The 23771-nt window shown below is 40.7% G+C and overlaps 1 protein-coding gene and 2 non-coding genes across 3 annotated transcripts in view; all 3 read right to left on the reverse strand.

Moving 5' to 3' along the window:
• Positions 1 to 21715, reverse strand: part of f13a1b (coagulation factor XIII, A1 polypeptide b) — a 29179-nt gene extending 7464 nt beyond the window's left edge. The window contains exons 1-13 of the mRNA XM_010782562.1: positions 21531 to 21715; positions 10720 to 10941; positions 9553 to 9741; positions 8924 to 9172; positions 8546 to 8664; positions 8352 to 8459; positions 7144 to 7318; positions 6398 to 6536; positions 5833 to 5936; positions 5665 to 5753; positions 5385 to 5538; positions 4446 to 4721; positions 3815 to 3975 (exon numbers count right to left, since the gene is read on the reverse strand). Coding sequence (XP_010780864.1) covers positions 3815 to 3975; positions 4446 to 4721; positions 5385 to 5538; positions 5665 to 5753; positions 5833 to 5936; positions 6398 to 6536; positions 7144 to 7318; positions 8352 to 8459; positions 8546 to 8664; positions 8924 to 9172; positions 9553 to 9741; positions 10720 to 10906 — 1950 coding nt within the window. The 5' untranslated portion in view covers positions 10907 to 10941; positions 21531 to 21715. The remainder of the gene's footprint in view (positions 1 to 3814; positions 3976 to 4445; positions 4722 to 5384; positions 5539 to 5664; positions 5754 to 5832; positions 5937 to 6397; positions 6537 to 7143; positions 7319 to 8351; positions 8460 to 8545; positions 8665 to 8923; positions 9173 to 9552; positions 9742 to 10719; positions 10942 to 21530) is intronic.
• Positions 18414 to 18487, reverse strand: trnan-guu (transfer RNA asparagine (anticodon GUU)). The gene has a single exon. It is a non-coding gene; the product is annotated as a tRNA-Asn (tRNA).
• trnan-guu (transfer RNA asparagine (anticodon GUU)) lies at positions 18793 to 18866 on the reverse strand. Its single transcript has one exon. It is a non-coding gene; the product is annotated as a tRNA-Asn (tRNA).
• Positions 21716 to 23771: the final 2056 nt, after the last annotated feature.

The raw sequence follows: 23771 nt of genomic DNA on the forward strand, positions 1-23771 counted from the left end.
AATACATGCGACGAATGCCTTCTATCTCGATAATTAGCAGGGGTTTATTAGTGTAAATTCAAAAGATTTTAAATGAAAGGAAATACTCAATGTAAAATGCTAGTGTTTAGTGCATTATTCATATTATTTTGGTAAGCATATAAAGATCAAACATCCAGTGTGAGTTGTGGCACTGTATATGAAGAGAGAGAAGTTAAGTAGAAGCTATTTGTTTCCATTGTGCTGGTAAAAGTCTGTGCTGCGGTAATTCCTGCTGAGGACTCTCTGCTTTTCTAGAGAGGAGGAGGAGGAAGAAGCATCAGGAAGAGAAAATGCACTAACTCTTAAAATAACAACAGTTTAGTGAACTTAACTCAAGTCGTTTTAAACAACAAGCTTCACTGAGAGTATTCATGAGGGGCCCAGTGTGTTGCGGCTCGGCATGACGATCCCCTTGAGCCAGTCAGACACATTTAAAATGCAACAACATGCAACATGCCCAGCAGCACAGCAGCAGCAGCAAGCGTGTTGATCGATGTAATGCTGCTCGAACCACTGGAGGTCACTCGCGCTCAGAGAGAAGCGATGATGGTCCGGTGCACTGCAGGGGCGGTTCTAGGGGAGGGCAACAGGAGTCCAAGATTGCCCACCCGTGAACCATTATGAATCCTATATCTTTGGACCTATCCGCCGCTTGTTTCTCCTGCCCCTCTCCCCTGCTTCTTACAACATAACAATTCCACATCCTTCCTCTCATCAAGAAGGTTACAATATTACGATGTATTGTGAACTAAATCAAATCAAGAGACCCGGATGTACAGTGAGATTAAACTGTTTCATTACCTTAATGAAATTCTGTCACTGTTACTGAATTTACTAAACAAATAACTTTACAAAAACAAATAACAATTATTATTTTATCTTTATTTTACACAATTACTTTAGTACTGTCCTTTGTCTTTTTAACCGCTTATTGTGCCCCCTCATGAAATAACCAGATAAGGCAAAGTAGCATTACTAAAACATACTCCTGTACAAGTTATAGAGAGTGCTGCATTCAAAACTTGACTTCAAGATTCAAGGGCTTTGTTGTTCATTTGTACATTAAGCGTACAGTGTAGATATGTCAATGAAAAACTTAGGCCACAGGCCCTCCAACAGCGCAACATATATATAGGACATAAAACAATATAACTAGGCCAAACCATCAAATACAATTAAAGTGAAGTAAGAACATACTAGCTGCAGAACCAGAGTGCTACAGTAGAACCTCCCACGATAAGAAGCCTAGAATATACGAGTAAAGCATTACCGTGTCTTTGCCCCCGGCCCTCCACCGGCTTTTACGGCCGCATCCCTTTATATCATGCCCGCGCACTGCGCCCCCGCCCCTCTCCCACTCGCCGTCATCCCGGCCGCTTTCCACGTCCCCTTGCTCTCCTCCATGTACTGTGGCCATGACAAAAGATGCAGACAGTGAATGTATGGATGTTCTTTCAACAGTTCAGGTGTTTGAAAGTCCCATGCGTGGGAAGGAACTGTCCCTGAAGTCTGGTGGTTTAAGCTCTTGAGTAAAAGTACAAAATTGACATCCAAATACACGTAAAGTACCAAAAGTAAAAAGAGACTCGTTGTGTGTAATGGCGTCATTTGATAACCCATAAAATAGATGCACTTTCGGTAGTGACCGATGTCATAAGCCACGTCGATCTATATCTGATGAGCCGGGTTGAGCAGTTGCGGTCGGAGGTTTTCAGATCACATGAAGGAGCGCGCGCCACAGCTTATCCCCGCTTCTTGCAGATTCACTGCATTGTTGTTAATATTCAGCTCATGTCTACCGTGATGAACAATGACTAGAGGCCCAACGGGCTTGAATTGTTAGACCAAAAAGGCGACATAATATATGTTACGCGCTATTGTGCTGCAGGCTAGAGGCCCCGCAGGATCTTGACGCCTGCGGTAAGTACCACTAGTTTATATAGCCCTGACCTACGCTTTTCTTCATAAATCTATATGTTATATTTTTGGCTTTAATCCTGAATCCCATTTACCCCAGGTGTGATAACCGAAGCTTACGCCCTGTTCAACATTTTATCTACGCCCCAAACCCGCCCACACACCTATGCTCAACTGTCCAGTTTAAGAAGTAGGTTACTTTTTATAATGAATTCAATGTTTCACACAGCTAAAGAAAGAGCAATTGTCGCACATTTATGCTATGATAAGATAGTTTGGATTGCTGTATAATATCGTACGTCAAGTGTGAGATCGTTGCTGTCTTCGATTTAATTAAATTACAACTACAATTAGTATATATATTAAATATCTCAGAACGACATTGAGAGCTATAATTACGCTTCAAAGTACATATGTCACGGCTTATTGACTGAGTGTGAAGCCAATTTTAAAGATACACTATAAAAATAGAGCAGCACTAGTCGTAGAGCATCAGCTAAAGAACAAGTTCCACTGTCTTATGCAGCTGACTTGTGTTGCGCGAGCTCACCACGAGGCGATCATTTGCACAGTGAAGCGAAGCGCGAGCCTAGACTTTGGGTTGTCTCCAGAGAGAGCGAGAGGCAATCGAACCCCGCCCTCACCTTTCCTTTTTTGGCGTGAGACTCTGTCCCTCGAGAGGACGAGGAGCATGCGACCTTGAGGTACCTAAAGTTTGACTCTTTTACATCTATATCGCGAGGTATGAACAGCCTGATCCCCGCATCAACATTGGATACAACCCACAAATAGTTTTAGGCGTTACTCGCATGAGCGCGCAGAGAGAAACGGGAAACACACTTTGTCAGCGTTGTCATCTGCCGGTGCGTTAAGACCACCTCAGTGTCAGATTTTGGAAACTTGATTTTGAGTTGTCTCATGGCAGTTAGGGTATAAGGGACAAACCAGGGGACTTTACTTCCTCTTGATACCGTCGGTTATTTACAAAAAACACCTAAATATAGCCTACTTGTTGTTATTGTGCGTCTTTTCATCTGTAAACTCCCTCAACGGGGCCGCTCACTCTCTTTTCTTGATCGCCCTCTAACGGGTGAACAGTTCAATGTCCCGCTTCATTGTAGGATTTCTGCCATGTCTCTACCACTTTAGTTTGACCATCTCTGTTAATAAGTTATGGAATGCAAAATAAATAAGTAATTAGATACCTTACCGTTACTGCGCTCATAAAGGATGATAAGAATAAGAATAATGCATATTGAACTGGTTACATTAATTAGTGAGTTTATTTAAGGTAATTAGTTAGAGGCCCTATTTTATCAGTATGTCTGGACTGCACAGCAGTTACAATGGTAAGGTCAAACTACATTAGAACAGAATTGTCCCCATTTTGTCTTTAATAGTTACTAACATTAGATATTTTAATGAGATATGGACCGCAAAACAAAAAATGTCCCTGGTTTTCATTTTTAAAATCAAGTCACCGAATGCAAGTAGTCGCCTTAGCTTATTTTGTTATGAGATGTGAATTACTGTTCAATTTAGTTGATGTAATAATCGTTTGGTTTCTTTTACATTAAAAACAAGTTACAATTTTCAAAAGGTCTTATGTTTTTTATCGGGGGGAGGCCCTTTTTCCAGTTTAGAGCAATAGCCCCTCGAAATGTCTGTGCACGTCCCTGATGTTATGGATGTTCTAGTTCAGGTGTTTAACAGTCTTATGGCCTAAAGTCAATTTGTTGAATTTATTAGCCACTTGGAGTATACAAGAAGTCGTAAAAATTACTTTCTGGACTCAGGATTTGTACCGAAAAGCTAAAGCCAAGTAATAAGATTAGTTTTACGTATAGTCAGAAAGAAAGTAAGCATAGTTTCAGACCGTGATGGTGAGTTTGGGGTTGTGCAGGGTGACGACTTTCATGGCGGTGATGATCTGCCCGGTCTCCTGGACCTTCCCAGTGGCGATGAAGTTGATGTTTGCCTGTTCCACCAGATGCTTCATGTAGGCCTTTGACTCGACTGTCACCGGCTCCTTCACACCTGGAGAACGCAGAAACATAACACTGCATAACAACTTTTTCTATTAGAGACACAATATTTAGATTGCAAACTATTTTTAGTTTGTTTTTATAATAATAATAATGCATTTTATTTATATAGCGCTTTTCACAACTCAAAGACGCTTAAGGGCTTTAAGGACGCTTATGTCTTTTAACGGTATCTGTATTCTGTGTGAGATACATTTTCTGTGAAATGTCTATGTGAAGCACTTTGGTCTGCAGTTGTCGTATGAAAGGTGCTATACAAATAAAGATTATTATTAATATTTATATTCCAAAGCTCAAGCAAATTATCAATGGTTTTGGAGTTTTCTGAGAAACAATAAAAAACAATTATGCTGTTTAAATATTCTTTGTATTGCAGTTGTTGCCATCCGATAAGTAAAAGGAAGTACTTCTTAGTATGAGTCTATTTTTGTTGGTGTGAAATAAATGAAACCCCACTCTTACTTTTGTTTGGGCCAATGGTCACGGTGGGATTCCTGAACAGGAACTCGGAGGTGGTGACTCCGGTGTAGAAAACCACGCTGCCGCTGATGTAGATGTCCACGGTGCGGCGCTCGTCGCTGCGGTTCACAAACTCCAGGTTAATCTCGAAGTCGTCGCCCACGCTGACCTCCAGGGTGGGCAGGATCAGGTCCACGTCGGCCGCGGGAAGATCGGACTTATCGCGTTTACAGCCGTACTCCTCCGCCTTCTCCAGGACGGTCCGCTCCTCGGTACTGCCTGGAGAGGAGGAGGATTGAAAGTGTGTTCTTACAAAGGTTCTCCTCACTAATGTAGCTTTCTTCGGAGATATAAGGACTACTTTTGCGTCTGAATTTGGTCCCAAAATTACACATTCTTTGTACATTTCAAATGGTTTTCTCAACATATTTTATATTTTTTGGAGATATTGGAAGTTCTTTTGCGTGAGAGGAAACAACATTTGGTCCCAAAGTAACAAAAAGCTAAATTTGACACAAACTACAACTGATTTCCACACGCTTAATCCTTCCCAAATCTGGCAGCCACATAGGGGTACATGGCTGTTCCTCTGGTGCCGTATCAAGGCCCACTGTGCAAACACACAGCCACCATCATCCCAAATTAACCTGGTACCCGTCATTTTTGCCCCGTGTGAAAAACAAATGGGCTTAACACTGACTCAGAGACTGCTTGAGAGAATAACATCGCGGTTAACATGAAGCCTCACACTGTGCTTCACTTTTCATTGTGAGGATTCATGTTGGCGCCTCTTTCAGGGTTTTAGTTGTCGTGGAAGATTAATTTTAGACTGTTCTTAAACTCAAATCATTTTAGATTTAACATTTGTTCGTAAAAACGTTTTCTAATCAGGAGCCGAGGCTTTTAAAAACCCTGCACTTTGTGTCGTATGAAGTCTCTGACCTTCAGGGAACTTGTACTGATCGGTGATTTCGCGGCGGGTCATGTCTCCTAGAGATTTGGTCACCACCATGCGGCCTATGTGGGTCCGGTTCACTCTGACAGGCTCCATGGTGCCATCTTTATTCCGGGAATAAAACACCACATCGCTGTTGACCTGTTGGCAAAAAATAGAGATGTTAAAAAAAAAAACACTGGGTTGGATTCACGCAATTTTAGTAAAAATAACATGTTTTTTTTAACGGAAAATGACATTGAAATAATGTCCTTTTAAAAGGCTCACCTCAGCAAACACAAAGGCAGCATCAAATGGGAAGCAGATCTGCCCGTGTTTGATGGCCTGGACTGAGGCAGGGCCACATCTGTACATGCCTTTACAAATAAGAGAGGATTATCAATTGACTTGTTCTTATAAAGCAAGATTTTAATTCGTATTATTATTATTACTTACCATCACTGGTCTCCTGTGGTGTAGCATCCACCACCTGCCAGCCTCCAAAGCCAGCTGGGAGGTCGGGTCTGGACATGTAGCACTCGTTCCAGCAGTGATAGTTCCTGATAAAAAAAACATTTAAATATAATTACAGTCTTTTTTTGTTAACAAAAACTTGTGTGGGACTAAAAGAAGCCTTACAAAAGAAAAAGTCTTGAAAAATCTAAAAGGCTCCTCTAAAGAAGGCTGAATGTTTGCAGCTAACTTCATCATTTAATATCTTGTGGCTTTGGTCTGAAAACGGTCGAATATGAAGGTTGTGGAGAAGTCAAAATGAAAAAGGGTTCATCATCTGAGGAGCATTTAAGTGCTTAATTGATTTCATAGCAAACTTCTGATTACATTCTTATATTCAGGTGGAAACTTTGAAAAGAAAAAGGTCAGGAAGTCACCCAAGTTATTAGGATTAATCCTCTGTGGACCTTGATTATTCATAACAAATGTCACTGTAATCTCAGCACTCGTTGAAGCTACTACTACTTTTAAATCTCAGTGTAATGCTGAGTTACATAGAGGGTGATACCAGATAGAGTCTTTGGTGCGACTGCGGTCGATTCTGCCGTTCTCGTCCAGGATGATGTCCATCTTCAGGTTTCCATCGTTGTCGTGAGCGGAGTAGAAGTTGGTGACGACCCTCGACGGGATGCCCAGACAGCGCAGGACTGGAAACAAACATTAAAAGGACAATAAAAAACTGAAATTAAGATTAAAACGGAAGTAAAGACAAGAGTTGAAAGGGGAGAAAGTGTGTAATATGCTTCCTTTCCTATCAATTGAAAACAACTTGTATCAAGGTTTCATTTCTGCACATGGTTTTCTTTTCCTACTTTCTAATGACTTTTTGTCTTTCCTTTTAGGACCTTCTCAACTGATGTCAAGAATTTTCTGAAGGGGTTTGGTCAACAACAAAAAAAGTGCTAATGTTTTTCTATATTTGGGTTTTACAATCAACATACTTAATTGTGTTACAAAAGTTTTGCTCCAATTCGGTGTAACAAACTATATTAACCCAAACATGGCTGTAACAACTTAAAAGACCAAATTGTGCATTTAATCGGCCATCGAATACTTCCATCATAATGTTGATTTTCCATCTTCAGGTTGATTACTGTGACTAACCGTAACCCTAACTCTACCTACAACACTGGAACAGTTAAATATCATCTAAAATGTGGGTTTTTACCTATTAGTAAAAACAGGGCCACCACTATTCAAAGGTGCTATCAATAAAATAACTAGTATATCTTTGTAATATTTTCTACTTCTCACAGGTGTTGAAGACTGCAGCGTAGACCCAGCACTGAGCGTAGCAGACGGGCATCTTGCCGCTGGCGTAGGTGAGCAGGATGTCGGTGCTGCCGGTCCAGGAAGTGGGCGCCACGCCGTAGGTGTAGTCGCCGCTCCAGTTCCCCACGAGCACACCCTCGTCATCACGAGAGTTCAGCTGAGTGTGACAAAGAGCAGATTTAAGACATTTATGGAAAGAGCATCCGACAAGCACTATATATCTGAAGCTTTGCACTTTAAAAAAGGCCTAATTCTGTATCATTTACTTTTTTCAACAAGAAGAACAAACTCTATTCAATAAATAAAAGATGTGTAAAATTCCTAGATATGAATTTAGGGAGTTGAAGTAAAAACATAATTTAAACAGTAGAAACCCTTGTGTTGGTCCAATTACACTTTATTTTGAAAAGTGATGGCTATGTAAAAAGGCTTTCTGCAAAAGTCTCCCAGAAAAAAAAATCTACATTTTATGAGAGAAAACCAAAACAATTGATTACAGCTCATTATATTTCAAGCTGGTTCCACAATCTTAATGTCTCATGGATAGAAAACATAGTCCATAAATCCCTTCACTATATCATTGATATTTAATATTTTGCTGCTGTTACGTGCCGTAGTGGGTGCTGGTGTGTGTGTGTGTGTGTGTGTGTGTGTGTGTGTGTGTGTGTGTGTGTCTCTCTCTCCCTCTCCCCCTGATTGTCTCCCTCCAGGTTAAGTCCCAATCCCCAATCAGGGCCTCCATAAAGGACCTGAGGAAGGCTGCAGTCGCTCTCTCCTTCTCCTCTGGCTGCATGTGTGATATGTGCAGCATTGTGTGGTTTCTTTGTATAAGACCTGTTAGGTTAACTTGTATTTTGCTCATTGTTAGATGTTTCATTTAGTCACTTTCTTTTCGAAGGAAGTTGTTCTCAGTTACTTAAGTTTGTTTTGCAAAATGGCTGGTGAGCCCCTTTACTTTTGTATTAATTAAAACATCACTTTGTGGCTTCAGCAATCGGTTTCCTCTTTTCTTTCTCTCTCCCGGTTATTTTATATTTGTGTTACTTCCCTTTGTACCCCTAGTCCAGGAGGGAACGCAACAACCGCACAATAATATTCTGTTAGTATTGTTGCACCATTTAACTGCATATCTTATGTTTCTGAAAACCATTTTCACGAGTTTTAATGGATGTCTATGAATATTTCCTCACCATAGCAGAGGCCTTCCTGGTCACCCTGATGGGGTCTCCTCTGTTGGTGATGGGCATGTCGGACCGGTCCATGATGTACAGACAGGCGTCCAGGACTCCAAAGTTAAACTATAAGGAAAACAAAACCTTAATAAGTCAAAAGATATTTAAGATAATCAATCCTGAGGCTCTTGTTTTTTTGCTTTTTCTTCTACCTGTCCATAGTTCCAGTTTCTCTCAGCGACGTCATCAAAGGCGCCGTGGTAGATGATCCCCATTTCATTCATCACACACTCATCCCTCTCCTTCTCATCATCCAGAAACACGGCATCAGCTGAGGAAAATCACAACAAGTCAAGTGGATATTTATGGACAAAACCACCAGACTAAGGGACAGTTTCATCCCACATGCCATAAGACTGTTAAACACCTGAACTTTTGAAACATCATCCATCTGTTTGCAACTTATATATATCAATATTCCAATTATTGTATATAGACTATTCTGCACTATTACTACTTGAATCTTGAAAACCTGATAAAAGCATAAATAAAGTGGTTCAAAAAATAAGTTGTGGACGCCTTAACCCAACCTGAGGCCCAGGGATTGAAGAGGATGTAGAGGTCGCGGCTTTTGTCCTTTCGGGTCCTGCGGATACCGAAGGGTGTCACCACGGCGACGTACATGTGGTACTTCCCCACGGTGCAGGTGGCAGCAGCCGTGACGCCCATAGTGACCGTGTTGTCAGAGGTGTTGGTGATGCTGCCCTCCCAGGGGCTCGGACGCTCATTGTGGGGAAAGACAGGGATGTAGGTGCCCTTGCTGAACTGAGGGCTGGAGCCTGGAGGAAAAGAGGGAAGTTTGACATTAAAACCGAATCAAGACTTGGTACATGCAGGATACTGCTCCACCTGTTCAAATCTGCTCAACGATTGTTGGTCAGAGACTTTATGACTCAGCCTATCATAACAACCTAATAAGGCTGTCCAACAACATCATCTCGGACCCAAACCATGTTCTGAACAGAGAATATGAACTGCTAGCATCTAATGGGAGATACAGGGTCCCGCGCTTCAATAAAGTCAGACTGAAGCATCCTTTGTGCATCAGTCAATCCTCACAGTAAAGAGAGCTGAATCCCAGATCAGATGCACGCTAAAGGGCCATTGAAAATGTTTTCTCTCAGTATGATGGAAAATATGAGTTTGAAGACGCGCTCACCGATCACAAACTCCACAGCGAACTTGTCTGAGGCAGCTTTGTAGGGACGGTTGAAGGTGATCTTGACCTCGAACTCTTGTCCTCGACGCACCACCAGATAGTCCGAGTTGTACAAGTTGGTGTGGTGCTGCTGCTTGTTGTTCTCCTCCGGCAGTCGCATCATGTCCACGTCCAAGATGTCAAGATAGTCTGAAGGACAAGAGAGGAATAAAGAGCCCCATGTAAGCCTCAGAACAACATTTTTGGTGGTTTTCTGACCTAAGTGTTCACACATAAGGCTACCGTTCTTGTTTTAAAAATGTCAAGTAAATAAATACAAAACTATTGAATTTGTGTGTTTGTATTAAACATCCAGCTAACCTAGATGTTTTAATTATTTAAAAACTGAAATGAATTAGCCCCGATGAACATGAGGGGACAGCTAAACTGCCCGTTTCTTTAAAACCTAATATCAATGAAACATTATCCTTTTAAACAATGGAAGATAGAGCCTCAGCCATCAAATGATGCTGGACATTTGCTTAAAAAAAAAAGAGCGGTGGAGACCAGTGCTCTCTAAGTGTGTCAGCAGTTTATCAGAAAACACAGCGATGGCTTATTATTTGCGTTATCCTTACAGCCGCTCATTTGTTGTTCTGGCTGTCATCTTGTGCGACAGCTGCATGAAGTGATTAGAGTGTATCTTGCTTGGATGTCATTCATGTGTCAGTCATGTGTACAAACTACTGGAAACTGTATCAGTGTCGGGAAAGTCTTCTCAAACCAAGAAGTGACATCTGTCTCCTTCAATTCAATTTTTTATTAATAAATTCTGTATGAACTAGATCTTATTGTTAAGAGTACAATACTTACTATATAATAATTACAATCCCATAGCTATACATACCTGTATATACGTAAAACACCGTGCATTTGAACTTATACTGTCCCTTTTTCTTTCACATACTTTTATTCTTACATTTCTTCTACTATTATTATATGATGTAAATATAACTATTGTTATTATGCTTGTGTGCAATCATATCTGTCCTATCCTGTGTTTACCCTTATTGCAGTTGCTGCTAAGACACCCACATTTCCATACAGGGGTTTATAAAGGTTTTTCTATGACTTGAACTTAATAAAACTTAAGTTCAATAGCCTCTTTTTTGCAGAATCCTCTCTCACCGGTCAGAGGGGGGAATCCTCTTGGACCCGGCAGACCAAACGGTTCAAACTCAGGGATGTCGGTGGAGTCAGAGTTGGAGGTGGAGATGGGAACTAAAGAGCGACCGCTGCTCGTCATCTTGGGTCGGGGTCCGGTGGGAGGAGGGGGGGCGGGAGAGGAGGTCGCGGTGGCGCCTGGATCAGACATGGCGGCGATAACTCGAGAAGGACGATCTGAAAAGACTGATAACACAACATTTGTACTAATTATTAGACTTTTATTTTTGTTGCAACAACTTTTTTACTGAAAACTGCTCATTCCTGCATGAAGACAAGCTGTGTTAAACCCATCTGCTACACATCTGTGGAAAAACAGGCAACATGCCTATATGTGTGTGTGTGGGTGTGTGTGTGGTGTGTGTGTGTGTGTGTGTGTGTCTGTATGATTATCCCATTGTTCAAAAATGACATCATTTATAGAGATTGGAAAAAAGCAGTGCATACAATAATTAAAGTATGTGAATAAGGATCAGTGTGAATATTTGTATGTCCCATGTGGTTTCCATGTGTGTGTGAGTGTGAGTGTGTGTGTGTGTGTGTGTGTGTCTGTATGATTATCCCATTGTTCAAAAATGACATCATTTATAGAGATTGGAAAAAAGCAGTGCATACAATAATTAAAGTATGTGAATAAGGATCAGTATGAATATTTGTATGTCCCATGTGGTTTCCATGTGTGTGTGTGTGTGTGTGTGTGAGTGTGTGTGCGTGTTGGGTGGGGGAGCGTTTTTTTTTTTTTTTGGAAGTTGCTGGTAAACAAAGACACTTTTACTGCTTTATTTTTACTTAACAAATATTGTATTTGTATATTTCCTTGTGGTCAGAAAGAGAAGCATTTATCATGTGTATTAAAATACAGAACGGTCATGGAGGGAAACCACAGTGAAACTGACTGTGGGTTTCTTCTGTGTGAAATCATGTCATTGTGAAAGCTCCTGAATAAACACACAATAGAAATACCGCTGACACTAGAACCGCATATTGCATGCAGTCCAATATAGTTCAACCAATTGCAGGGTTAATCATTTTTAAATAAAATTGTTAAGCATTGAGTTGAGTTTGGACTTTGGTACTAGAAGGAAGTTGTAGAAGTAGCAGTACTATTAGTCGGGAGAGAACTTTTAGGGATTCATTTAGTCTTACTCCTAGGAATCTAACCTTTTCTGTGTGGGGACGTTTTCGACCAACCCTAAATCGTTATCTCCTTTGAGGAATGTGCTGAGGCACTTAGTCTCAGTTTTATGACCGATCAACTCTCGGTCATAGAGCCTAAAAGTCAGGCAAGTGATTGAGTATTTCCAGATGTTGGGGGGATATCTCCAGTGTTCCCAGTGTTTACGGACGTAAACTGGTGTGTTACCTTACATGTTTATTCAAACGGTAAACGTCCCTGGGTGGACTTGAACCACCAACCTTTCGGTTAACAGCCGAATGCGCGGTTGGTGGTTCAAGTCCACCCAGGGACGTTTACCGTTTGAATAAACATGTAAGGTAACACACCAGTTTACGTCCGTNCACACACACACACACACACACACACACACACACACACACACACACACACACACACACACACACACACACACACACACACACACACACACACCTGGCACTTCAGCATTAGGTGTGTGTAGATGTGTGGTTATGAAAATAGATTCTGAACTCTGCACATGATAGAAGTAATAAGTGTTTTATAGTGCATGTGCAGAATAGTTGCATTACTTTGTGCCTCAGTGTAATATTACAGCGGCACACTTCAGGACTTTATTAGCTGTGATTATGCAATGCACAGCTGAGGGTAAGATATTAAAGGTGGGGTAGGTACGTTTGAAAAACCGGCTCGAGATACACTTTTTGTTATATTCCATGGAATGCTCTTAACATCCCGATAGCAATGAATATCTGAAGTGCTTTGACAAAAAATACATAAAAAAATGTCATCTGTGGAAGCCGTGGTGCTGTAAAAAGCACGACCAATCATCTGAGCCGGCCCGGCTAAAATAACTGGATGGCCTACCTGCCTGTCAGCCTTCCATCTGTGCACAAACTTATCTCGTGCCCTCATTGGTCATGTGCGCGTTCATGTGTGTTAGAGGAGGGGCTCTGTAAGGAAGTGGCAGATTTTTTCCGGCTGTGTATTTTCAAATTCTAGCGCACTCGAGCTGGTTTTTCCAAAATTACCTACCCCACCTTTAAGGCTTTGGAAGACTGGTTAAAACCACATGTGAATATTGACTGAAAAGAATTATGCTTTTTGGGGTTTTCCCTCGCCTGTGTGTCGTATAGGTTTTTGTGCACGTTAATGGTCTGCAAAGGCTAAAATCCCAAAGTTCCTCTCCCACACTTGAAAAGCCTTCATTGGACTCCTTTGTCACAACAGAGCCGGCCAGCTAACCAATCAGAGCAGACTGGGCTCTGGTTTCAGACAGAGGGTGAAAAGAGGTGCTACAGGCAGTATGAGAAACATAAAAAGCTTTTTGCACATTAGAGCATGGAGACATGTCACAGTAGAGACACTACATACAAATATGAACCTGAAAATGAGCAAAATAGGGCCACTTTTTAAGAGCTTTTTTCTGCAGTTGATAATAACTCAAAAGGCACTCATGTATCAAGTGAAGTCCCACACAGGTCAATACTTAAGAAATACTTTCAGCTTTTGCAATATCCGTTTATTAGTTTTCATGCTGAGAGTTGCAACAGATCAATAAAACTCTAATGTGTGCTGGAGCCAGAAGGCTTTTAGCTTAGCTTTGTAAAAGGACTACACGCAGCAGGAAACAGTCATCCTGACTCTATAAAGTTTATATACATCCCTCCCAAAACTTCCAAAGCCCGCTGTTTAACAAGTATTTCATATACATACTGTACACAAACAGGTGTGTCAAAACAGCAATTTGTGGTTACATGCCGCAACAATACCTCTGAGAAAAAACAGACGAACACTTCCCAGAATGTTGTTATCAACATTCAAACAAAACACACATATGGTTAATTACATTTCTGTCTGTAGATTAAACAAACATAAAACATATGATAATCAGAGATTTTGGTGCTCAAAGCAGGGACGCGGGAAGGGGGGGTGCTGAGGGGGCCGCAGCACCCCCATCTGTTGGCGGAGAGTTGTAACTGCAACGCCAAAAAGTTCACTAACTCGTTTTAAGATCATTGGTTGTCTTTGTAGTGGACAACAAACATATTTGCATGTCCTCAGGTGCACCATAGAGAGTATCCTGAATGGCTGCATCACGGGGGTACGGCAGCTGCACTGCCCTCAATCGTAAGGCTTTACAGAGGGTGGTGAGGGTAGCTATTGTAGGAAACATGACAGTAGCTAGCAGATTTCGACAGATACAGCCCACTCAAAAATATATTGTTTTATATAAAATTAATTGATATATATATTAGCTATACACTTTACGAATATAATAGTTTTTTATGGACAACTTCACCTATCAATCTCGTCCAACTAATCTTGCTGCTGTCACTCATCAAACCTGGCAACTCCGGGCTTCCTGTCAGCTGTCAATCAAAGTCCAGTGGCTCCCCGCCACAGTTTCGCCGCTGCGAGGCTCCACTAGCACCCCCCCACCGCAACCGCACGCCGCACCCCAACTCTGACTGACTTCCCGCGTCCCTGGCTCAAAGTCACTCTGACATCATGTCTGTACCATTCTCGTATATTGAATGTAAGGATTTTCTTCCAATTTTGTCAATAGGGCTGCTTTTTTTTTTTGCCCTAACCCTTTTTTTTGTTTACAGTTTTTGCTAAACTAACCAACTCCCTTTCTCATTATCTTTATTCTCAGAAAGCGAATAAGTGTGTTTCCCCTAATGTCTACAACTAAATCTTATAAGAAACCTTTGAAGCGAGTAGTACTTTGTAAAGAAGACTGGAGGTCTTGTTTGGCTGCTTATATAAAGGAACAACTGAAAATATTCTTTAACAAACAGAGCTGTATCGTGGATTTCCATCAGGTCAGGGTTTGGTTTATTGGGGGCCATTAATAAGTTCAATTAGAGCAAAATATATTGCTTGAGGCTGGAACTTTTTAATCGCAGCTCATCACTGCCAATAACAATTTAATCCGTTGACCTTTCATCTGTTATTGCTATCAGGCTGTAGTTTAATACTTTAATTGTGCTTCACCTTCGTCTGTTCTGATCCTCCTTGCTTGGGTCACCACATTCCTATCGTTTGAATGATATCGTTAATACTACACGGTATATGCTTCAATGTAAATATTCATGATTTTCCTCTCATCTAATTACAGTGTATCTTTCAACACTAAAAGACTATGTAATTATCATTAATTTATGTAGTCGGCTGGTGAACATGCACCTTCTTTTAGCTGTGAACTGTAATTATACAATTACCATCGCACCACTGCCAAGGAAACAGGAGAAACCGTTTGAGCTGTTACCCCAGGCGCCATCCAAAACATCCCATTAAAGCTGCTATTTAAAGCTCCGGTGAGCCGGCATGGAGCTCTGAGGATTTCACTGAGGCCGAAGCTCTTTTGTAAACTTTTATATTCATCCAAGGATGCAGAGGCTCAACAGAGCTGCTCTTTTTCAGCTTCACATTCAGACACTTGCAAACCCAGTCATACCTTATACTCGCTCACCTGTAGCTTAATGCCATCCTGGTACACATGCTGCCTTACACACACGCACGCACGCACGCACGCACGCACGCACACACACACACACACACACACACACACACACACACATTTTGTGTTTTATACCGGAGCTCATATATCTGTCTTTCCAGCCAGTGGAGTATATTTATTTACTCAAGTATTTGACTTAAGTATATTTTTTGATGTATCCTTTCCTGAGTCTTTTCAAGTTATGCTACTTTATACTGTATGCTTTGCTACAGTTGAGAAGCCATTAAACAATTAACCAATTTAAACATTTTTGAGTTGCATTATGGGTAATCTGGATCCAGTGTCTTTTAGTCTTCGCCTACACTAGATACTAGAGGTCATCGTAACCTCTGCTGATGATTTGATTTGGACCAAGTGCATTAATAAATTGTGTGTGTGTGTGTGTGTGCGTGTGCGTGCGTGCGTGCGTGCGTATTTCGTCCAGCGTCAGAGGCCTGCTCATCAGGGGCTATCGCAGATTAAAGGGTCTGAAGTGTCAGGAGTTTACAGCTGCAGGAGTATCTTATCAGCTCTTATTTTGGCAGCAGATGGAATAACTTTCTGCTGCTGTCTGGGTCTCAGTCTCCGTCTGCATCTCAAGCTTTTCCTTCTCCCTGTCATCGGCTTCAGGGTCGTGGAAAACCTCGAAAATATTAGCATGGAAACTAGTGAGATTTAAAGGTTGACTTTTCCTGGATAGGGTGAAGAAATGTCCCATTCCTGTTGTTATACCAGGCTTAGTCATTAATCCTAATATAGTAACATGACCTAAACTTCTTATTGTTCTGCTGATCTTTGTTGCACATTAACGTCTTTACGTTGGGCAGGTTACTATATTGATATTATCTTTTGATATTGTGATCAGAGGTCGCGTTAACCGAATATTTTCCGTTTAACAATGACGGAAAAATCTGAAAGCAGTCCGTAATTTTGACAGATTAGAACAAACTCGGAACAGCGCCAAAGTTTCCCCGCAGCGAGGCTCCGGTGTTATGCCGTGTTATGCATGCCCTCCAAAAAGGAAATGATACCGTTTCCAAACCTAACTTTGCCGTACAAATCATTGAAATGTCTGTGAGTTTTGGCTTTACGCTTTGCGCGCTCCCGCGAGGTGCAGTGGGCATGCATGGCAACCCCCCCTTGACAGTTCACGAGCATGCTCTCCCACCCTCGTCAGTTGTGTAAAGGCCGACGGGTAATTCTGGTTTTTGACGGAAATGTTACGATCCTGTCCGTCAAAAATGAGTAAAAAAGCGCAACCTCTGATTGTGATATAAGACAAGATACCATCTTAGATTTTGGATATCATTGAATTAAAAACAGCATGACAACAAATGAATATCATTTTCTGAATTTATGCGACAAGTCAAGCTGTTCTTTTGTTTGCCTTACCCCAAAAATGTCATATATATATATTTTGAGAAGGCACGAGTTATCAAACCTACAAAAAAAGTCTGTTTTGATATATATTTGATCAAAACTATTTGATTTCCTCCAACATGCTCAATCTAGGGGAATCTAGGGAATACCTTTTTTTACCCTCAGGTCATAAAGAAGCTTGGTTTTGCTTGAAAAGAACAGGCATGCTTGGTTTCCCATTTAAAGTAAACCAAATTCCTGGCTGTCACCTCGCCTACCTTTTTTCTTTGGTAATCATGTTTTTCCGTAATCTTTCTCTGTTCCCTTTTCCACCTGTTTTTATTGTGTGTGTTTCCAGCCCTTTGCTCTGCTCATTGATATGGGATCTGGTGATTTAAGAGCAGCTATGCCAGCGATGTGATGACTGAACACATGGCGCTGCACCGGGGGGCTGCATGGCAGTGCTTTGGTTTGACTGTTGCCATGGCAGCAGTGTGGAATCGTATCCGGGGGATACAGTTGTAGATGGAATGTGTTGCTCAACATCGACGGTGGATTCATGTTATTGCTTTTTCTCACAATCTTACATTGGCTTTACAATAAATACACTTAGAGATGAGGAGGTATGAATCTCATGTTTGTGTCGCAGTTGGGATTTGTTTAGACGAGCTCAGCATAAAGACTAGAAGCAGGAGGAAACTAGCAGTTCTGTCAAAAGTACAAAACAACAACTAAAGATGAAGCTAACCTATTGCTTATTGACATACCATTGTACTGTTTAACCTGAGATACAATGCAACTGTTCTGCTATAACCACTATTTTTATTATGCCACTTTATTTTCCCTTAGTGTGTTTGATAGGGTTTTAAGTTATTTAAATAGTCTGCAAAGGCTAAAATCCCATCCCAATCATTTCTGTATTTCCAACATTGTAAACATAACCCAGAATACTTCGAATTGATGACAGAGATTCTGTATTGAAATAGTGGCAGCATGTTGAACTTTCCCTTTGTGACACTCAAATGAACACACAGTGAGTTTAAGATTATGTAAAAAAATCACAAAACATTGTAAAACAAAGAAGTAAAGATCATTTAGGCCTACCAACATCATGTACATCACACTGATTTAAAGGTCCCATATCATGCTTTTCTGGGTATTACCCGTCCCCTTGTGTGTTATGTAGCTCTTTCTGCATGTAAACGGTCTGCAGAGTCAAAACCCTCAAAGTACACCATGTAGCGAGTAAAACTCTAACACAGAAAAGACCTGTCTATGCTGCCCCACAACGCCTCGTTGGACATTTCTCTTTTTCCATTGTNTTTGGTACTAGAAGGAAGTTGTAGAAGTAGCAGTACTATTAGTCGGGAGAGAACTTTTAGGGATTCATTTAGTCTTACTCCTAGGAATCTAACCTTTTCTGTGTGGGGACGTTTTCGACCAACCCTAAATCGTTATCTCCTTTGAGGAATGTGCTGAGGCACTTAGTCTCAGTTTTATGACCGATCAACTCTCGGTCATAGAGCCTAAAAGTCAGGCAAGTGATTGAGTATTTCCAGATGTTGGGGGATATCTCCAGTGTTCCCAGTGTTTACGGACGTAAACTGGTGTGTTACCTTACATGTTTATTCAAACGGTAAACGTCCCTGGGTGGACTTGAACCACCAACCTTTCGGTTAACAGCCGAATGCGCTGACCAATTGCTTCACAGAGACATGCTACCATACTAAAAGGGGCTTGACATGGATCGCTGGCTCCACCCTCCTTAATTTGCTCTTTTATTCAAGAGGTTTGTTTGCCTCGAATACAGAGAAGTAGAAGTTGCCTCAAATGAAACCTGTGGAAGCTAAATGTGCTCTAGTTTTTAAAGCTTTAGTTCATGTCTTCAATGTTGCTGGAAGCAAGGACGTACATCAAATGATGATGTGTAACAGTTATACTTTTGTTACTGTTTTTCTGGAACCTTGCCCCTGAACACGTCAACTGGCGTGTTCCCTTACATGTTTATTCAAACAGTAAACGTCCCTGGGTGGACTTGAACCACCAACCTTTCGGTTAACAGCCGAACGCGCTAACCAATTGCGCCACAGAGACATGCTATACTAATTTAAGGGACGTGGGATTTATCCCTGCCACCACCCGCTTTCATTTGCTCTTTGCTCCAAGAAATGTGTTTGCCTGGAATACAGAGAAGTAGAAGTTGCCTCAAATAAAACCTGTGGAAGGCCCCAATATGTGGATTAACTCTCTGTAAACTATTTAAAAGGTCTATTTGAGAGAGAGGGTGGTCAGATTTGATGTGGCAACCCACCCGTGCAGTCAGAACCTCTGGCTGCTCTGTGACTTGTGATGTGAAATTCTCCGGCCGATACTTGTAAATAAACATCAGTGTTTGACATCAAAGCTCCAACTCTCCTCGTGTCTCTCTGAGTCCTGACTCTCCATTGCTGAAGAAGTTTCCCTAACAATAACCAGAAATGTATAATTACATAACCAATACTTTTATTATAATGTCCTGGAATAAAATAGTGTTTTTATTTTTAAAAATAATACATTTCTTAAGATAAAAAGTTGAATATATTTGTTGTTGTTTTTACTTTTAATTGGACAAAACCAGGATTTGAAAATGGTCTTACATTTTATAGACCAAACAATTGATCGATTAGTTGAGAAAAGGAACAGATTAATGACCAATAATTGGTAAAGTGATAATTTAATAACGACTAAAAACACACTGGTCATGCACCTTTAGTACTACTGCAATACAAGGAGTAATGCTAGCAAAAAGAAGATTTTATTAAAGTCTCATAAAGAGTTTATTTCTATAACAAGGTAAATAAAAGTCGTTAAAAATCCTCATAAAAAGTCTGTGTTTATTATTCTCACCTTGACAAACTGAACATCAGGATCAAACACATAAAACTGGTGTAAACAAAGACCCTCAGTGCACTCCGAGTGACTCATGTAATCCTAAAAACATAAAACAGAACCAGAGTGACATAAACCCACATGGGGTCTACATACCACACCAGGCAGTTACTGCCATGACGATTATGTAACCATGTGGGAAGGCTGATTAAACATCAGGTACACAAAAGGTGTTTTCATGAGGTGCGAGCGGGGTGTACAGTACGTCAGGTTTATGGGACGAACACCTGCTCACTGTTGCATAACGGGGGCGTGTGCTGGACCAGGAGACGCTTTTGGGACGACTGGACGGCATGAGTCACTGCTAAAGACAGAGAGAGCTCTGTTTCCCCCTCAGAGACGTGCCTACCTTCTGCAGACTGGCACAGGACGAGTGGGCAGACAGACAGGCGGCAGCTCATTGGTGGAAAGGAACTAATTACCTGTACTAGTTAAGCACCATTTTACTATTTAAAAACACCCAATAAAAAGAGTTACTAAAAAAGAAAGAAAAGTTGGGGCTCTTTGGCATTAACACCTGGAACATGTCACAGGGTTCATTTAACTCACTGTTCGAGGCACAAAGAGGTAACACTTTTGAATATTTCACATTAAATAAATGCCACAATATTTATGCTAATTGTGTAGCGAAAAGTAATTGGTCATCTCACCTCTACCACTCTTTATAATTTCAGGGGTTTCCCAGGATCAGAACCAGTCGACTAAACCACCTAACCTAAAAACTAATTAAAAACGGTCTCTACCTCAGGACAGCTGCATAAAGATATTACTTTTGAATTGATGCATGACCATGCTTCTGGAGCAACAATACCTTTTCTTTCATGCTGTAAGAACATTTTGAGATGGATACTTTTGTACTTTGACTGGAAGAGGAATTTGAATGCAACAGTTTTTATTACATATTTGCATTTCCACTTTCTTATTTGCTGATTTCAAAGTCATATACACATCCTAGATATCCTACAAGATCCATGTGGAATAAAGTCATACATATTCTTCATGGGCATTGCTGGAAAAACTCAATCAAATACGCAGAATCTACTTTAAGTGCTACATTTGGAAAGTAGGGGTGTGTTGGTGGTATCAGTTCTGCATAAAGAAACATTTCGAATGATGAAATCTTGAACGGAAGTTTAAGTGGCATAAAAAAGCCTGGTATGGAAATACTGTAGTCCACAGTATTTCCAAACTGTTCTTAATTTAAGAGTTGGAGTCAATGCATATAGTTTCTTCACACTACTGCATATCACTGACACTTGTTACTTTTCTGCGTACAAAGATTTTTAACACAACTTTGGCAAATGCTGACTCATTTGCACGTTAACCAGCAGGACTGAGACCTTTAATGCTCGGGGAGGTTTTTTACTTGCCATAAAACTCTCTGCAAAGACCATACTTTACCCGGCAAAGTGAAAAGGTCAAAGTGTTGCACGCATTTCATACAGAGACAAAAACAACATGCACCTCAAAAGTCTAGAAAACTTTGAAACAAAGTAGGATTCAAAGCTTTTTGTCCTATTGTTTCTACTTCTACAGTATTTACTGTATACATCCAGGTAATAACACAGTTACAGTTACTCCTACTTATTTGAATGTACACCAGGCATTAAATCAAACTTAAGTTAACAGAAAAGTGCATTGATTATAATATGAAATCGTAGTGATGCACAAAGGGCATTGTTAGAGCATGTTTGAACGATTGCACAACAACTCACATCTGGAAGGTATAAACAAAAACAGATACCATGCTGTTGAGGAATGTTGCGGTTAATGTAGCATGACAGCAACTTTTGTAAATATAAAGTAAGTTAAAATGGAGAGTGGACGCACCTCGGATGAAGTTGGAGAGACAAGCTGCTGTTGGATGGAGTGGATCCGCTGCTGCTGCTCCGTCTTGGGAAACTTCTGCTTCTGCTTAAATACCCTACAGGGGAGAGGGCGAGTCATCCATGAGAGAGAGTGTGTGTGTGTGTGTGTGTGTGTGTGTGTGTGTGTGTGTGTGTGTGTGTGTGTGTGTGTGTGTGTGTGTAACTGGACAGCCTATTTTACGAACAGGGTGTGGAATCTACCATCGCTGCACAACCCACAGCTGGATGGAGCTCACACAGATAAGGTCTATGCTGCCTCCTCCTTGTTTTCTACTTAAAAAGGCGTGGTCTTGTGCTGAGGAACCCACTCTTTTGATGGTTTGTGGTGGCATATTTACTGTAAGAGTGATGCTTTTATTTCTGGTGTTGGTTTGTGCTCTCTTTACTCCAACTGCTCCACCATTAGTTCCTCTGTTTTTAGCCTCAGCTCTAAATAAAGAGGGCATAGGTTTTTGATGTAAATAAACACAGACTGTTGTGGCCTCTTTAATGAAGTCTTAGTTCAGTTGGTAATTCCTGATAGGCTCGTTTCACTTACAAGTTCCTGTTTACTTGACTTATGTTTGACTTGTGATAAAAGACTGACATAGTTCACTGGTCAGATTTAGGATGACTGAAGTGGCCTAAAGCTGGTCTGTGGCAACCAAAATTGGCACGCGTTAAAAAGTTACCCAGTTATTTTTTTTGGAGCTATTTGTTAGCCGAGTATTAACACCATTAAGACCTTTGTTGGCAAATAGTAAATACCCCCCAAACAAAAGCCTTATTTTAAGAAAACTTGTATATATAGACATTCCCCAAACTAACTAACTGCATTCTCTGCGAAATGTCCCATCAAACTCAAAGCGAAAAAATGACTTAATTGTTTTAAAACGATACCTGTTTTATGCATAATAACCTTTTGTATTGCTTATCATGTGGAATGGTGCAAGAGTTGTATTTTTTTGTTGGAACAATGTTGATTCTACCCTCTTGAAGATACTAGATTTGAATCTCAATGAGTCTTTTACCTGGTTAATAAAGGATATTGACTGCATATATAATGTGCACACACCTGTACATTTCCTCCATCATTATGACTCTTATTGCTACTTCTTAGAGCAGTTTTCTTTTCCATAATGGCATCTCTACTTTGAAGCGCAGTAAAGAGGAAGAACTCAGTCTCCACTTTGTATGTGCACAAGAGGTTCTTTTTCATTCATTCATTTAATGATATGCTGCCACCCTGAGGAAGAATTTCCATAAGTACGACCCAAAACATTAACATTAAATATAGCTTAATTTCCATCTAAAAGCAGGAAGAGGTTTCTTTTCTACCACATCTAACTGGCAGAATAATTTTACACTACTGTATAATTTTGTGTTTCCAAAACATATTATTCTGAGTTATTTCATGGGCAAACTGATCAGCCAATGAAAATGTACATTGCAAACAGCAACCTTGAGATTAAGTGTTGTTGCAGTGGAATTATTTTGTGGCTGTTTTTTTGTTATAGTATGTTATTTAGATGCAAGCGTCATTTGGAGGGAAGTGGTTTTGCTGCTGTGAGTCCAATGAAACGTAATTCATGTGACATTTACAGAAAGCAGCAGTGTTGTGAAAAGGCATCCATCATGGTTGTATTCAGCGAACACTTAACAGACCTCAAAACAAACTCCACTCAAGTTAATAGCGCCAAATCAATATGGCTGACTCAGGCCTTTCCATGAACAGGGTTTGTTTTTATTAACTCTAACTGGTGCTGAAGGAAAGTGTGAATCATAGCGAGTGTGATATAATATGTGTTTTTAAAAGGACTGGGACTGGAGAACACATTGTACCATGTGTGATGCCAAGTTTCAGTGACAGCAGGCAGGCATGATGAGAGGCTCTGCACACAATGAGACGACTGTTCGGAAATATCACTTGGTTATTTTTTGCACCAGTGTAGATTTAGGTGTTATTCCCTTATGCTTAGAGAGGATACAAAGATTTGTGTTGCACTTTTCCAGAGTTGCAAATGTCAGATTTGACCACTGTTAAGAACTCAGACACTTAGGATGTAGGACCCCATTGCACGACCCGGGAGACAGAGGTAAAGTATTGGTAAGATACTTTATTTTCTAAAACACAGCAAGATGAACAAAAAAAAAGGTCACTATCGAATCTCAAGTTGAGATGACAAAAATTGAGAACAAAATGAAAGCGCTCACGTAGTGAGGA

The sequence above is a fragment of the Notothenia coriiceps genome, unplaced genomic scaffold (genome assembly GCF_000735185.1).
Source record: "Notothenia coriiceps isolate Sejong01 unplaced genomic scaffold, NC01 NC01_scaffold00024667, whole genome shotgun sequence".
NCBI classification, from domain to species: domain Eukaryota; kingdom Metazoa; phylum Chordata; class Actinopteri; order Perciformes; family Nototheniidae; genus Notothenia; species Notothenia coriiceps.